This window comes from Anomalospiza imberbis, chromosome 7, assembly GCF_031753505.1.
Source record: "Anomalospiza imberbis isolate Cuckoo-Finch-1a 21T00152 chromosome 7, ASM3175350v1, whole genome shotgun sequence".
Lineage (NCBI taxonomy): Eukaryota > Metazoa > Chordata > Aves > Passeriformes > Viduidae > Anomalospiza > Anomalospiza imberbis.
Window position 1 is genome coordinate 30,508,154 of NC_089687.1, and position 17,586 is coordinate 30,525,739.

Here is a 17,586-nt window from a genome sequence, read left to right on the forward strand (position 1 = left end):
CCTGCACACAAAACTACTGATTTATGCTGTGCTGACTAGAAGGAACTACACTGTCAGCAGGACAACTTCTCACAATTACAGTGTTTACTCGCCTCACTGAGACCAGAAGTCCATGTTCTGAATGCATGAAAAAAAAGCTATGGACAGTTCAGATACAAGACATAACGCGTGTAGAGCATGTACGAGCTGAATGTCTCCTTTATGTAAAAGACAGATGACACATACTCTAATTAAATGTTAGTTAAGGAGTATAATGACTAGAGGCCAAACATGAGAGATGGTAATCTTGATTACAGGTTGGTCAGAGAGATCAAAGTATATAAACTGGCTCAGTGTTCCTAGAAAAAACTTTGTGAACTTTTAATGAGAAGATTACTATGTCCTGAATTCCTTCTCCATTGCTTGAGACCTTTTCTTCCCTTAAACAGCTTACACAATGTAGACACTTTCTTCTTATGCTCTGCTCTGACCAGTGCTGAAACACTGATGAAGTGGAATAAAACATTACACAGTGAAGATTAACTTTGACCCATCAAACCCAATGGTGTTTTTAACCTTCCCTGGCCTGCTCAATCTGTACTCACTGAACTCCTCACTGAGTGTCAGCCACAACTCCTTGCCCCTAAACTTCTCCTTTCAGCCCAGACACTGCCTCCTTCACAGCCTCCTCCTGTGCTAGACCAGCAGTATCCACCACACACCTTGAGCTATCCTTTCAGGATCCTACCCACACGTCTCCTCCAGAGCTTCCCTGAACTGACCTATACCATCTCTTTCCTACCTCAGTCCTGCTCCACAGCCGTTTCCCTCACACCTCCCAACACCACCACATCCTTCACAGTGTGCTAACACATCCCCTGACCCTTGTCCAAGAGCACAGAGCTGAGCTATGCTTCAGGCTCAGAAGTGAACCCTTAGCCCTCCCCATCCTGACAGCTCTGCTGCTCCACACCCTCCTCTCCCACCCATGGTCCTCAAGCAGCCTCCATCAGGCTGTCCCTGCATGCCTCAGGCCTTTTCATGCCCATTCACACCTCAACGCCTTTGACAATCCAACTCTAATGCCCTTGGACCACAGTCCTCTTTATTCCTCTCCCCCAAACAAAGTGCCCTTCCCTTCCTCTTTCTCCAACCAGCTTCTGCAAAGCCCCAGAGGTCCCCACTGAAACATCACAAGTGACTCCATCCATTTTCCTGCACCGCTTGCTGTGAGGATCATGCCCCTGTTCTCTTGCCTCCACAGCCATGGCTCACATCCAGCATCCTGCACCCCCAACAGCTGGCCCCACAGCTGGTCTCCATCCCAGCCACTGAGCTGCCTTCACTGCTCTACCTGCCAGGAAGTTGGGGGGGGGAGGGCGGGGACAGGGTGGAGAAAGGAGGGAAGAAGGGAACAGGAACTGTCTTCCCAGAAACTGATCTCCAAACCTCAGATGAAGAATGACTCTGATTACCCTGGATTTTGAGATCACCAAGCTGAACTTCTAGGCTATGGCCTCCTGAAGCAAGCCTGAACAGATACTTTCACCAGATAATAGGAAACATTGTACTGTCTTAATATCAACAACTGCACCATACAGATTATTTTCTAGGTTAAGCAGAGAAACAGCAAGCAAAAAGGGGATTGAAAACCTGTTACTATCTTGTTTTGTTGCAATGGTATGAACTACCTGTCTTCTCATCATTACAGACAGCAGTTGCCTAAGGATGCTCAGAAAATGAGTGCTTAATGTAAAAAGAAATTAAATAGTTACCAATATTTATTTAAAAGAAATACAGTGCAACAGTTCCCCCTACTGACAGCACAAAATCACATTACTAATCAATGTTATTTCCTGGGGGGTCCTCAAATTACTAATTCCCTGTACCGACCTGGTCCACATAAGCTAACCAGCCTCCTATGCTTGCTGAAGCCTAAACGACAGAGGGCAGGTCTGAGCAGAGACTTAGTCTTATGCCGCACCAGGGGGATGTTCAGGTTGAACTTCAGGAAGAATTTTTTCATAGAAAGGGTGGTCAAGCATTGGAATGGACTGCCCAGGGAAGTGGTGGAGCCATCATTCCTGGAGGTGCTGAATAAACAAATTGACTGTGGGTCTCACATTGATATGGTGATGTTTAGCCAAATGTTAGACTCGATGTTCTTGGAGGTGTGGTCCGACCTCTATGATTCTAAGTCACAAGAGTTTGCAGAGTTTGTTCCGCGGCCCAACTCGTCCAAGAACTGCCCTCTGCCTTTTCACTGGCCTTCACTGAGCAGAGCTCGGGCAGTGGGGACACCGGTGCCTCCACGACTTTTGGGGGAATAGCGGAACCCCGAGTCCCCAGGGATGCCATTGGTCTCCCAGCGCGGCGGGACCCAGCCCTCTGCCCTGACGGCACGAATGGGAAAGAGTTCTGTATTTTTCAGCTTCCTGAAGACAAGCAACTTCCTCCACGCTCTGAGCTTTGCCCAGGTACCTGTCGCGACTGGGGCTCCTGCGATAGACAGCCGGCAGGGCCGTGCCGGGCCCGCGGGGCTGACGCACAGGAAGGCGCTGCTGCCGGGGCCGGGGGCGGGCACGGCCGCTTAAAGCCCGCGGGGCGGGGGCGGCAGCGCGGAGCTCGGCCGGACCCGGCACAGGCAAGAGCGGCGGGGGCGCGGGGACAGCGCTCCGGGCGGGACGGGACGGGACGGGACGGGATCGGATGGGATGGGGCGGATGCGATGGGACGGGACGGGACGGGATCGGATGGGATGGGGCGGATGCGATGGGGCGGGATGCGATGGGACGCGCACCGAACCCCGGCACGGGCGGGGCCGATGGGAGCGGGCTCCAGGGCAAACCCGGCAGTCGGGAGAGCGCCCGGGCAGCCGAAAAGCGGGGCTGGTCTGTGCTGTCCGGAGTGCGGCTGGGCACGGCTCCATCCCCGCCGATTCACAGTGACAGGGTGGTTTGGGGTGGAAGGGACCTTAAAGATCATGTCGTTCCAACACCCTGCCGCGGGCAGGGGCAGCTTGACCTAGGGACCAGGATGCTCAGAGCCGCATCCAACCTGGCCTCGAAGCACCTCCTGGGATGGGGAGTCCACATCTCTGAGCAACCTGTTCCCACCCTCCCAGTAAAGAATTTTTAAAAATGTCTAATCGCAGCCTACTCCCTTTCAATTTGAGTCTATTCCCCCTGTCCTCTCTTGTAGACAGTGTTGGCCCATCTTTCCTGAAAACTTACTTTCAGTACCCTTCAGGGGGCATTCACGATGAGCTGCAACTGCCCGACCTTCTCAGCTGTCCCTGCAAAACCTTTTGTGCAAAGGGAACATGGTTTGTACGAGCACGTCACAAAAATCCCAGGGACAGACACCACCTGTGTGCTTTGCAACAGTTCATGCATGTGAGCATCCCTGCAACTTACATGGCAGGCCTAAGGGGGCTGCAGGCTGGACGAAATCTTGCCCTTTTTTTTTTTTTTGACTTTACATAAAAATATTACATTTCCTCATTAATCTTGTTAGAATATCATAATCACCAGAATTCACTAGCATTTACAATAAAAACTCCCACTGAAAGTGAACAGACTTTAAAATCTGTGGTGTTTTTTTTTTTTTTCCTTAGTGTGAGTTCAGAAAAAAAGTTACAGTCAGATTCAGTGATCCTGGAGGTCCCTTCCAAACCTGAACAATTAGCTGATTTTATTCTATAAATTATTAATGCATAACAATTTGATTCCTTGTTTGTATCACCAGAAATAAAGTTTGGGATTCTTGGTAACTGTCAATACAGCAACACAGACAGTGAAACACTCCTGTGCCTAACTCCTCCTCAGCAATTTAAAAAAAAAAAAACAAAGTAAATATTCAGACAATATTTTTTTCCTTTCAGAATGGAAGTAATAAAGAGGAGGGAAATGTCACTGGGCACATTTCCACTGATGTTGTATACAGTGTTCTTCATACCACACACAGAATCATCCTATCAGCCTTCGCTGAGAAACTAAAACCTGTCACTTTTACTTTTGCATGAGTAAGGACTCCATTAAACCTTCAGATACTACTTTTTTTTTTCTTCTGACTTTAAAAATGCAAAAATGAAAGACTACAGCATTAAAATATGATATCTTTATTTGAAACCGTTGACATTCTGAAACTACAATTCAGAGCTGGAAATAGAAAAGCTGCATATGAAAAGGTCAGCTTTCTACAAAAATGTCCATTTTGATGAAATGTTGTCTTTTTCTTCAGGAAAAGTTTCTATCAAAAATGTTCCAACAGATCCATAATGTGTTGGCCCATTGAATGTATTTTGTGTCTTTTGTTAAGATGAAATGGAAGACCACCTCTGGTATGGGATCAGGGTGTTGATAGAGCTCACTGATCTCAGCCCTAGGACTGAGATCCCAGGGCACATCAAATATAATTCTATGGCAATTTAAAGTAGAGATTAACTAGATTTAGGTTGTAAAGCAGTACTCCCCTAACACAAAATGTGGGGCTTTAGGAACAGCACAATAACACACAACCACGATGACTTTAGGAGAAATTTGAGTGGTGTGAATTCACCAAGAAGAGAGCTAAATCATTGCTTTCCAATGAAAATAACCAACTTATGCAGTTTGGATTAGCAATTCATATTCATTTTTCAGTTGCAAACATGTTTCATTCTTTTCTTTTGTAGTATGTCCCAATGGAGTCAAGTTCAACAACTGGAAATAAAGTTTTTGGAGCAGGTAGACCAGTTCTACGATGATAACTTCCCCATGGAAATCCGGCACCTTCTAGCACAATGGATAGAAAGCCAGGACTGGTAGGATTTCATTCATTCTGTCTCCAATCACCAACAATTCTTTTGTTTGCTGGCAGGCTTTAGGGTGCTCATTTACAAACTGTGCAGGTATCTACACTCCAGTAATACTATTTCACTAGTTATGGATTTAGCCATTTAAACTTAGGGAATACTGTGAGGTGGAGTCTCACATTTGAACTTACTCCTAAACAAAATTCAATAAAAATGGATTTAAAAAAAAATAGTGCAAGATAATTTTCAATGGAAATGTTATACATTTACCTCTTGCAGCGTAAAATTATTCTCTTGTCCAAAATTGCACTTAAAGCTGGATTATTCTGGGGAACAAGCCAGCTGTTTACAGGAACTGTTCTCTAGGAGGCCAATTTCTGCACAAATTTAGATTCAATTCACTTGAGAGTTATCTTAAGAAAATTCCAAACTAAATTAAAAAAAAAAAATAGTGTCATACCAGAAATAGACATCTCAATTTTTCAAGCTAAATCCACAGGACTATTGGAGGACTGTTGTGCAGGGGGGAAAAATCTAAGGAATAGAATCTTTCTTTATGGTTTATGGCTCCACCTTTATGGGGCTGTGGCAACATGGGTGACATTAAAATCTCCTTTTTGCCAGACGTGGAGCTAGCAGGCGTATCTGAAACAGGCACCTGCTATTTGTGAGGCAAGGAGAGAGCCTATCCCAAGGACAAGGATGTCATGCTGTCCAAACTTTTTCCTCCTCAGTTTTGCTCACTAATGCCATTGCCCTGCACATACCAGCTGTACCATGAACAGCAGAACCAATAAAGCCTGGCTTTGTCTGTGTCTGTGTCCCCTACATACCCTTGACCAGTAGTCTCAGAGTCCTCCTGTATCCCCAAATAGTTTGGCTGGGGGAAGGCTCAGCTGCTGCCTGGTGGGAAGAGATGTATCTTCTGCCTGACCATCTGGCTCTTGCCTCCTGGAGCAAGTTATTGCTGCTGTTTCCCTCAGTGGAGACGCTAATTTGGTTTCCTTTCTTCTACCAACCTGCCAGATTGCCATGAAATTTGTAAGAGTGTTCTATCTTTTGGACTTCAAGGCTGTTGCCAACTTTGTCTGAAACTGGGCAGCAAATTCAGAAATTATATCTGTGTGACTGAGTGAGAGGGACAGTTTGCATAAGCCCCATTTCCTCTGACAAGTGAGCTGGAAGTATTTAAATATTCACTGGACCAGAGACTAGAAAACCCTGGTTGTCTCCTCTGGCTGACTCTACTGTCTGTGCTAATACCTCACCCTCTTTTTATGCATATCTATAGGAATATAAAAAAACCCACACAAAATCATAAAAATCACTATTCACAAGCTCTAACTATATGCAAGTCACCATATATTTAAAGTCTTTTTTTTTTGCTGCCTAGATTTCTGAATAGGTTATAATTTTCTGTACTGCTACAGTGACACATCATACAGCATTTTAAGCATGTATTGTTGTTGTTGTTCACTGACTCTTTAGGGAGGCTGCAGCCAACAATGAAGCAATGGCAATGATACTTTTACAGAATTTGATAATACAGGTGGACGAACAGCTGGACCGGGTTTCGCAGGAGAAGAATCTGCTCTTGATCCACAACCTGAAAAGAGTCAGGAAGCTGCTGCAGGTGGGTCATTACTTCGAATGACAAATGGCACTGCACACTCTCACTGGTCTCGGGAGGCAGTGCTCAAGCTCTGTCGAGTGCAGTTTGTTCCAAGGCCCAGCTCAGAGCTGCCCCAATTGCTATAGACTCCGAGCAGCTATGGGAAAACTGAGCCTTCAACAAGATAATTCAAAATAACAAGTCCCCAGTCTTTCTGTGGAACAGTAATTCCTGTTTCGATGCATGCAGCTTGGATACAAATGCTGTGACTTCTTAGCTCTGTGCATATCTGTGTTTCACTGAGCTATTACAAATAACACTGTACAGTGCTTATATATGGTGCTTATAGATGCTTACGTTTATTACAAATGTAATTACCACCTTTCAGGCACCTACAGATATTTAACTATGGAATAAAATACATGCTTGGGGCTTAAGGCAGGACCATGAAAAAGGAACCTCTGTAAATCATTAGCATGCTTGCTGTTTCATGCTTTTCTGAGATTGTTATGAATTACTTACAGGATTTACTGTTAGGCTTCTGCAAAATGATATTTATTTTGATTGGCTGAATGTTTCTCTAATAATTGTTATCGAAGGCAAGGATTCTCAGAGTTCCACTTCAGTAGTCACCTACTTCCTGACATCTATCTGTCTTCTGCATAAAGCAGATATGCCATGGAGTTTAATGAAAGTTTGGGGGCTTTTGTCTTCTTTGATGGTGTTTTCCATAAGTACTTAAATGATAATTACATTGCTTGCCAAACATTTTCTTTATTTGAGACATATGTACATACACACACATTGACCTGGAAAATCCTAGCATGACTTTATCAATTACTTTGTTCTCTTTATGGTTGTGTCTTTCTACTCTTTATCCCTAATGGTGGCCTCTTAAAAATATGACACTATTTCCATCACTGTCACTTTCTCATCCTGTGTTATGCAAGCAGCCTCCTGTAATTTAAAAATAAAGTCACTCTCTGTTTCTTTTCTGGTTTTTGGAGCAGCACTTTTCATAATTTCAGTACTCTTCGGACACCAAATTTACTCAGCTGCAGAAATCCTGTTGTTTCTATAATGATCTTGGCACTTTTTACCACAAAGCTGTATCACCTTAGTAAAGGATTCTTCCACAGGGGTAGATGCGTGGAAAGAGCATTTCAGGCCAAGCAGTTACACTGGTGTATTCTTGCCTTAAAAGACAATGCATTTATGATTTTACCATCACAATGTGCACAGGCAGAAGGACTAGAACATATTTACATACAAGCTCTACAAAATTAAAGCCTCTCATTGTTGCTCCTTCTATTCTTTGCCCCATTTATTTAATTCTAAATATTTTACCAAAACTTGAAGCATCAGCTCTGTGTGCTCTGTCAAATTGGGCACACCAAGCCAAGCAATCAGGCCTTGGATGAACTCATTTGAGTTCATGTAATAATCAGTGTGAAAATGGCCTGAATGAGAAGCCTTTCTTTCAGGTCCTGTCACGTTTGGAAATTATATAATGATGTGCTTCAGGAAGAGCACAAAGCAAAGGAGGTTTATTCCAGAAAGGCAACAGGAGGGGAATTTCAAGTGATTTGTGATGAAATGGTTTCTCAGGTGCTAGTCTGAGTCACAATTCCAGAACAAGTCAAAATGCTTAGGCATCCCCATTGCAGCTGAACCGTGTCATGAACTCCTTGAGAGGAGATATGTGATACTGGAATTATACTGCTTATAAAACAGGATCTGAATCTTAAGCATTGCAGTAAAATGTTTCTAGGTGAGGGAAAAAAACCCAACAGCTCTCCCCATCACTAGTAATGTTGACCTTTCTTCATTGCATCAAGACATCACATAACCTGAATTTGTACAAAAAATGCTATCCATTTACTTTCAAAATACACATGTAAACAAAAACTGGATGGCACTTTCACTGTTGGAGCTTTTCCTGATCTTGAACAATATCACCCACAGTCTATATTCCAATCTCCAAAATAATTAGAATAGGCTGGAGTAGGACCAGGTTCTTGCAATGCTTGATAACAACCTATTATTGGATAAGAAAAATAATTTATACTGTCTTCAGAAATCTGTGACACCAGAATTTTTGACTTTTGTGTCAACTATGTTACAACTTATAAGGTATAGGGCATAGAGGATAAATGCATTTTCAGCCAAAGCATGGGTCGCATGTTCTGCAGAGCTGCACAGGTAGTCTCCTGCTGCAGCTCTTAAAGTTATTTCTTTCACTGATTAGATAAGTACATCAGTAAAGAAATGCTATAGTAGCTGAAATCAGCTGACAGCCTATCCTTGTTATCAACTGTCAAGTGTTATTAATTGATTGAATATGACACATAGCATGCACAGTATGTTCTGCAATGTTCTTAACTTTGAGTATACAAATTATCTAATTATGGCTCTAATCTTTTGTTAATGCATCGCTGGTTGCATTTTATTGCTAAATATATGAGAAGATTGGAAACGGGCATTTGGCTTCCCACCCACAGCTGGAAGCCCTTGCAGATACCTAACTCTAGCAATTTGAGCTAGTTTGTGACAGGTTCATGAGACAGCACCAGAAAAATGTGACTGATGTAGAGAGCAGGATGCCATGGTCCTTCTTGTCCCAGCACACCACCTAGGGAACGGGAGGCTGGAATGCTACGCTGTAAAACTAATGAGGTTTTTCAGTGACAGATGAAAGAAAGACTGGGTTCCTAAATAGGGGAGGAAGCTGCTTTTGTAAATGTCTTTTCCTATCTGGTGACAATGTGAACGGTGTTGGTTTGACTTTCTCTGAAGGTTAGTTACCATGAGCCCACCTTTATCTCTGCTTCACTCTCTAGTGCAAGCACTTCTTTGAAATTTCACAGTTCCCTCCTCTTCCTTCCCCTCTGGACCACACACAGATGCACAGACCCTTGTGCATCATGCACGCACACAAAGCTGTCCAACCACAATACAAGATCTGAGTACAATGTTTGTTCATTATTTTGAGCCCAATTGTGTTACCCTATTGAGTAATACTTGACAAAATAGATAATGCTGGAAACCAGCACTTATCACTGTGTACAAAGCATAGTGCTGCGAGCTGTGGTAAAGGTTCCTCAATGCTATGACAATAGCAATAATAAAGAAAAATTCAGTTAGAGAACACACAAAAGCTAGCAAGAACCTGCAGTTCTTGACAAAACACAAATTGAGAGACCGACATTTAATCAGAAATACAGCTGGATGGCTAGTGAAAGGCAGCCTCAAAAGAGGAAGCAATGCACACTTCCGAAGTGACCTGTGCAGCTGTTTTCTAGACAGACAAGGACTCCTTAGGATCAAGACTCCTGGTGCTGTTACTGAGTCTGGAGATCATTATTTCTGGGAGTCTCCAGCACCTCAGCCAAACACACCTCACCTAAAAGATTTCCCTGAGATTTTTGTTATAAAATTGAGAAAATCTTCTATTCTGACTGTTCACTGAAACATCTTTATATAAATATGTTAGTTGTTCTGTGAAAATAAGAATGGAAATAGTGAAAGAAAAGAGAATATGCCTGCCTCAGTTGCAATACAAAGTTTTGGGCAACCCTGGGGGTTGTGAAGGGCAGAGAACAGAAGTCCAAGCAGGAAGGTGGGTCTGCCTGGCACCCCTGCTTTTAGAACACAGGGACCATCCCTATTCTCCCACCCTTAAAGAAATAACTATGGAGTGTGGCATTCCTGTTTAGACTGCTTACATTTCCAAAATTATCTGCAGGCAAAAAGAAACACTGAATAGTGTTTCAGGAAATATGTAATTTGAAAAAGTTATAAGCACTTGAAAATAGTGTTAAATTAGCTAAGCAGCTGTGGTCACTGCTAGCTCTCTGTAATTCACTTTTCTATTTCTTGCTTTCATTGAAACATCTCTTCTTCTTGACATTAATCTGGCATAAATGCACATACTGTATTAAAATCAGGGTCAGCATTTTAGGTTAAAATCCTTCATATTTGCTTCCTACATTATTATTACTTCTCTAGTCAGTAAATTGGATTCATTTTTATAGCAGAGCAGCCTTTTGTTGCTGTGCTCTTCAGTTGGAGACAGAACAGCACAGTCACTTTCTAAGGTTAGAATTCTCTGTCCATCTTCCTAGAGAGCTCCTGCTCCCCCCCAGAAGCAGTCTTGGAAAGGGAAGAGGGAGAAAATGTTCAGAGACAGTGGGGGGAAGAGCAGAGAAACTATGCTTATAGTTCTTTCTCCTTCTTAAAATCCAGATGAAGAAAAGCAAAGCAGATTAGTCACAAGGAGAGGGTTTGTGCTGTTGTTATGACAACAAAATGTAAAGGGCAGATGTTAAGCTTTGAAGAGCTGCCTAGCACTTCTAGGAACCAAATTGCAGATGTAGGAGTCTGCATGACCTTGGCCTGTGGACAATTACATCCCAGTTTTCAGAAGGAACGTTTCTACGTGACAGTGTACACCTGTCCCTGATGTAAGCCCCCGTGCCCTACACCAGAGCATTTAGTGCTCAGAGACTCTCATGGAAGACAGGCACTGTCCACCTTCCTGACTCGCCTGCCAAAATTCTGGGTTGGGAGAGAGCAGCCAGGCTGCAGTGCAGCCATGGAGCCAAGGGCAGGGGAGGCTCAGAGGAGCCTGGGAATCAGAGATGTGCACTGTGCCTCCGTGTCCCACCGCTCCATTGAGGAATGATCCTGGTGGGCAACTGCCTGCTCAGCTCTGGGATGTCCTTCCCTACACACACTCCAAGCTGGAAACCTGGAGCATTCCTCTTGCTGGACGAGAACTAGCTCCATGGAATACAGCCTGGCCCAAGTGTGGGTTCAGATGAGCTCTCAGGAGGAGCCTCTGTCTGTGCTGTACTCTGTGACGGGTGCAGGACAACCCCATCAGGACAAAAGCAGAAATTCCCAGAATCATCCTACTCATAAATGAAGCCCTTATTTATGATCTAGTCTCAAGATAACTTCTGAAAGCAATCCCTTCTCATTAATGGCAACATGCATCTGTGTCACTTCTCTATTTATGGTATTCAGGGTGAAATCTGATTACATAAATTTTCCTTTATAAAAGTGAAATAACAGATTTCAGGACTAAGAAGGGCTGCTCTGCTCATTTACCATTGAAGCCTGAGTTAATGAGTATACTGTGTGCTCTGGGGAACAATTTGCTGTAAATTATGTATATTCATGAAATTCATTTAATTGTCACAGAGATTCTCCAGTACGGGTGAACTTTACTGACTCCCTGGCCCTGCTAGAGCCTAAGATGAGGGGAGGGAGGGTAATGGGATTATGCCTGAGTGAGCAGATCTGTGGGCACACACACCATTAACACCTCAGGGTCTGTTTACATAGGGAGAGGTCAGGCAGAAGCACCAGGTCTGCCGATTCACACCAACCAGTTATATAAAAACAAGTTTTTGGAAGTTATAGTAAGTAGGTGAGAAATAGTTCTTTACTTACATTACTTTATCCTACACAGCTCTGGCTGTCTTTATGGAAAGATCTGGAAAGTATCTGTAAGTATCTTCTGTCATCTAAAACAACATATATTAAGGCACTTTTTCCCGCAAATACATCTTTAGATGATGCTGCTTCAAAGAGTAACACAGCAGTGCATTCCTGATTCTGTGTCCTGTTCCTGGTTATACTGCCCAGTTTGTTTCCATCTGTGATGGGCACTGAACACCCCTGTGCTTCTCCAGATAGAACTAAGTAAGCATATAAAGGTTCCTTAGCTCAAGTGACTGTTTACCAAAGCCTCTGTACCAGAAAGGAACATGCATGAGGAATCCTAAGATTATTCATTTCAGTACATCAAAGAAAGTGGACAAAATAGCATTAGATCTGAAACAGGACATTCCAGTTGGTGCTTGACAAACAATTCTAATAAGCCCTGTGCTGAGAAACAGTTGCAAAGAGTGGAAACAGCCATTGATGTTTAAGTTGCAGTTTCCTGTTAAAGCTTACAAAAGAGTGAGAATGGAACAAAATAGAGAAAGTTCCTAATAAACCACGGAAGATCCATCTCAAAATGTTATTTACACGTATTTAGCACTCGTGCAGCGTGCCAGATCAACAACTCAACATGGTAAAGTAGGACGTGTTTTGAACCAGCATGTCCTGCTGTCTAACACAATTCAGACTGTATTACACTGCTCCCAGTGAGTTTTTCAGTACAACCATTAAAGCTGTTTACAGAAAATTTTGGCGTGCAAATGGGAAACCCCGCACAGAAATCTGTTTGCTAAAGCAGCTAGGATTCTGCTCCTAGCAACTGCAGCCTGGTGACTGCAGCTAATAAAGGTTTTTAAAAATTGTTGGCACAAGACTGAAAAAGGTTACTTGGTACAAGTAAAATACGTTGGGGTTTCTAGTTATTATTTAAAGAATGCAAAAAAAGTTTATAAATGTTTCAGTTTGTTTTTGTAGAATGAAAAAGAGTTAACTTGCAGACAGAAGTAAAAATACAAGCAAATTAAATAACCTCTTGTGGGCTTTGTTCATTCTGAGCCCAGTTGCAGTCGAATATCTGCCCGAGAGATTAGTTAATAATACTCAGGTCTTTGTGCCCAGAGGAGGAGGGGGATGTGGAGATCAGTCCTCTCTGTCCTCTGATGTTTTACCCTTTTTCATAGGGAAGATGGTATTTTTATTTACTTTCAAATAAATCTCATTTAAACAAGAAGTTATTTATTCTCAAATAAGTATCAAATAAGAAGGATCACTACATTATTCACCTCTCTCTGTCTATACAGTTCTATTGTCTGATGATGATTTCTACAGAAATTTTTTTTCTGTAGCTTTATCTTGCCCTACCTGCACAGAAATCTGCTGTTTCTGTAGATTATTCCTTGACTGGTTTTAGTGGCTGCTGGGAGGGACTCAGCAGTGGAATTTGAGGGGTGGAGAAAAAACCTCTACCTTCACAGATCATTTGCTGTGGTTTTACAGCTTTGCCTATTGCAATTTAGTTGCACGTGCCCCCCCTAAAAAAATTATCATCATCTGGAAGTTATGCATCATGCAGTATGAGAAAACTACACGACTACAAAGCTGTGTATTAGGACCTCCCACACATCATAGGAGTTTTCTAAAACAATGAGGTTGCCTTTAAGTTCTCTCACATATTTTGAGAGAGGGAAGGAGAAATCCAAAAATAAAAGTACAACGAGAGCAGTCTAAATAGATAGTGTCACAGGTACTTCCTCTTAAAGACCTAGATAAAACATAGACATCTTTCTAGTAGAAGATTTTTTTAGTAAGAATACTGCCTGTTTAAGTACAAGCTTTCAAAAAACTCCCAAGCACTTAACCTTTATCAGGCTAACACAAGGACCAACTCTTTCTTTGTATTCTGCTGTTGTCTTCATTAGACTTTCTGCCTGGATACATAAACAAAGGTTGAAAACAAATCAAAGTGAAGTGTTATTTGTCGTATTTGAAGGTGAAAACGGGAAATATGTATGTACAGCTATGCCTTCCCACCCACACATGCGACATACACAGCTAAACCAAATACTTCTTCCTTTCAAAAAATAAAATGATAGACAAAAGGGGTTTTTCTCCCTTTTTTTTTTGATTTTATGAAAGATATTTGTTTATCCAGAAAGATGCTGAGTACCAGACTTTGGAAAATAATCATATCACAAGTGAGCAATAGGAAAGGAAATGTATTTTTGCTTGACTTTGTCTTGCTGTTTCCTATTTCTCCTCCCTTCCATCAGCTGCTTTAAGTATTCATTCAGTATGAACAAACACTTCAATGGTCATACTAAATAACCCTTCCACACCTCCAAGTAAAGCTCCTATTGTATACAATCAAAAGGCTCAAGAAGGGCTTTTTCTAGCAGAAATGAGAAGAAATACAGCTGATGGCTTTGAGAGTTTAAAAAAAAGAAAGAAAAATAAAAGAAAAAGGAGAAAATAAGAGAAAACCTGACGAAATTCTGAAGCAATTTTCAGAATTGGAAAGCACCAAAACCTACTCAAATCCTTTTTTAGGTCACCTTGAAAACACAGACATAATCAGGCAAACCCCTGACTGACTTTCTAAAGGTTTCATAGCACATCCTTCCACATTACAAGTCGAGAACAACTAACACCTAATCCCCTGCTTTGCCCACTGAAAACAGAGCAAGTTGCTCATGTAGTGCACATCCAGTATTCACTGATAGGTGTGTACAGAGCCCTTTGACCCATAGAAAGCAGTCGGTGTTAGTGTGGCTGGGAGTGATCCACTTTGCGATGGAGGAAAATCAGCTACAATTTTGAAATTTTACAAATGTGAAGAAAAGAAGAGTAAGAGAATGACTCTGATTCTAGATTTCTTCATTTTTGTCAGAGTAAGCAGTAAATTCCAGATACTAAAACTGACATTTTTTGGTGTTGTTTTTGAAAGCACATGTATTTTAAAATGTCATAAGTATTTTAAAGTTTCTTCATGACCTTGCAGCTTACAGAATCTAACCTTGCATTTCCCCAGCCACTGTTTCATGCACATTTAACATACTCCAAAGAGTTCAAGCTGTTTTAAAATTTGGCTAAAGGGCATAAACTCTGCATGCTATAACGTACAAACTGTTTTTGCAGAAATGCCTCTTTGTTTTTCCCCATGATCGAGTAAGATACTGTCACAAACAGATGTCCCTGGAGTGGAAAGAGTGCATGCTGGGTGGCAGTAGGAAGGTTTTTCTCCAAGGAAATGTCATCAGCATTCTCAGAATATTGTCTCCTGTTCAGAATGAAAGTTCAAGTTCCCCCTGTTTGCTTAAATTCAGCATCATGCTGGTAGTTCTTGAGAAGAATCCAGTCCAAATAAGATAATTTGTTGTTTGTTGTAACTCATAGCATGGAAAGATTTCACTGGAACATAAGAGAGGAGAAAGAAAACTTCTAAGAACAACAAAATTACAGTAATATTAGCAGACATTTTGATTTGAAAGAAAAGCGAATCCTCCATTTCTCTGTGTTGGTATTTGTCAAAAGACAAATATAAATTTTCTCCTTACATGTTTAAACTTATTAATACAATTTTGTGTATCTAAAGAATCCACACTCTTCTTCCTCTTCCAGCTGCTAGTGTTCATGTCACTCTAAGTTAGGATTCCCCCATCTCAAGCCATTTTTTTGTTAAAATTCCTTCATTTTCCAACTTATAATACTCTTTTGCTCAGAGGAGATAATTTTCAATTAGTCTTTCAGAAATCAAGGTCGTGTTGGTCAATTTCTGTCCTCAGCCAAAGACAAAATAGAAGTGCAGAGCAACAAGAGCTGGCAGTAGGTGAATAATAAGGGAATACCAAGCATTGCATTCCAAAGTGTAATTACAGCTGAGAGGTATAAAACACAGGCAGAATTTTTTTAGTGTTATTATTTTTCCAGAGTCAAAAACATGGTTATTGTGACTTTTAGTAGCTAGTTATTCAATAAGTTGCAATTCTTGAGATATTTAGTGTTACAATTAATTTATCAATTTATTACTTATGAGTTGCAATCCATCTGCTCCCTTACTGCAAATGGGGCTGCTCCAGGAGCACAGGTAGCAGCTCTCTGTTAACCTTCTTGTTATCTACTCAAACTGAATCAAGTTGCAGAAGCACCAGCCTGGCATTAAGTGTGGGAATCACTATGGACCCAGCTTGTTTCTACAGATTTATGAATTAGACAAGAAAAAAAGAGAGGCGGAAAAGTGAATTTCTGCTGCATCTCTCGATTCAGATGTTTTTCTCTTAATGAAACAAAGAAAAGGAGAGAAAGAAAGAGTTTTTGAAAGTTTTGCATATGAATTGTGTCTAGAAACACTAGGGAAGTCCCTAATAACCGGCATCCTTTGTGGGGAACTTTAACACATCCCACTGTCAGAATTTTAAGAGCCTCTTGTACATAAATTCATTTTTCTAGCTCCAAGAGAGGATATTTACTACTTCTTGACTTGGTCAAATAGCTTTTTTGGACCCCTTTAAACCCTTGCAGTGCTGGAATTCTGTTGGGCAGTGGTAAGCCAGGACTAAGGTAAGCCTCTTCAGGTACCAACATATGGCATGGCCACTTACTGGCCATCTAGAGGGAAGGTGAAACCCTGTTTTACTGCCAAAACAAATAGCCACAAGCAGAAATTAACAGAGTAATTAATATGCCCATCAGTAGACTTACAGCAGTGGCAGATTTCTCCCCACAGCTTTCATCCCAAACCTTATTAGTAACAGCACTTTTCCCCTCTAATCACGGTACAGATGGATGAGACAGGCTTAGCCATAACAGCTGAAACAAGGTAGGACTGTTCCCCCCTCTCCCAACTTCACATGTGCTCGTCCTTAACAATAAACTGATCCTTTGCTGAGCAGTTTCAGTCCACCGAGGAGCAGAAAACCCAGTCAGTAAAAAAAGCATGAGTCATTTCCATGGCAGTTAGCAAACTGGATTGGCTCTCTAAGGAGTCAGGCACTGGGCTGGAGCACAGCCAGGAGCACAGCCACTCTTTGCAGAAGTTAATTTGCCCTGTTGCTGTTGGACCTCAGTTCCACATGACACTCCACTCAATCCTTTGCAGGAAGACCACAGCCATTTCCCACATTGCTCTATTCCCTTCCCAAAGCTACATCCTGACACTACAGAGAGAGAGACTGGGAATATGCCCAATAAAGGGCAATAAATATACTGCTGGACCTGAAGTGCAGTGGTGTTGAAGGAAGCGTGCAGCGACATCGTAGTTACTGTCCCTACAGCCATGGAGCTGCCAGGGAGAAATGTGTAGTGACAGATCTCTGGCACTGTTATTTGACACGGAAATCAGCAGTGTATCCTTAATCAAGTCTCCTCCCACTGCCCAGGAAGGAGCAGGCAGGGAGGGAGTGCTTGGTGTTTCATCTGAGGCATAGTGCGTCCTGGGTAGTATTACTCACCGCTTCTTGTTTACAGAGAAGCTCCTAAAACCAGTCAGGTTCATAACTCCTGTTCCTCAGGGTAATTGAGACAGATGGTTGCTGGAATAAAGTACCATCCTGAACTGCTTTTGAGGAGATCAAAGCAGGCACAGCACTTGGGCTACTCTGGGTGTGCACAGGTTGCACTGTGGAGCATGTACCTAATCCTGTTCTGAAAAGATTTCAGAAACCATAGAAACAAAGTTTCATTTCATTGCTAACAATGACAGGGCAGTCAAAGCTTCCTTGGAAGGGAACATGTGGTACCTTGGTTATTTAGT

The 17,586-nt window shown here is 42.1% G+C and overlaps 1 protein-coding gene and 1 long non-coding RNA gene across 10 annotated transcripts in view; one reads left to right on the top strand and one right to left on the bottom strand.

Annotated features, from left to right (window-relative positions):
• LOC137477393 (uncharacterized) overlaps window positions 1-17,586 on the bottom strand; it is an 85,351-nt gene that overhangs the window by 19,676 nt on the left and 48,089 nt on the right. For 4 of the 8 annotated variants that reach the window (XR_011000967.1, XR_011000969.1, XR_011000965.1 and 1 more), the window contains 3 exons: window positions 5,608-5,793; window positions 5,045-5,204; window positions 4,573-4,751 (listed from right to left, as the gene is read on the bottom strand). This is a non-coding gene — a long non-coding RNA (uncharacterized lncRNA). Of the gene's footprint in view, window positions 1-4,572; window positions 4,752-5,044; window positions 5,205-5,607; window positions 5,794-17,586 lie in introns of those variants that run through there. The other 4 variants (XR_011000972.1, XR_011000971.1, XR_011000968.1 and 1 more) reach the window with 2 other exon arrangements.
• STAT4 (signal transducer and activator of transcription 4) overlaps window positions 4,634-17,586 on the top strand; it is a 40,164-nt gene continuing 27,211 nt past the window's right edge. For both annotated transcript variants that reach the window (XM_068196355.1, XM_068196356.1), the window contains exons 1-2: window positions 4,634-4,783; window positions 6,263-6,407. In XM_068196355.1, the coding sequence (XP_068052456.1) occupies window positions 4,656-4,783; window positions 6,263-6,407 (273 nt within the window). In that variant the 5' untranslated portion in view covers window positions 4,634-4,655. The remainder of the gene's footprint in view (window positions 4,784-6,262; window positions 6,408-17,586) is intronic.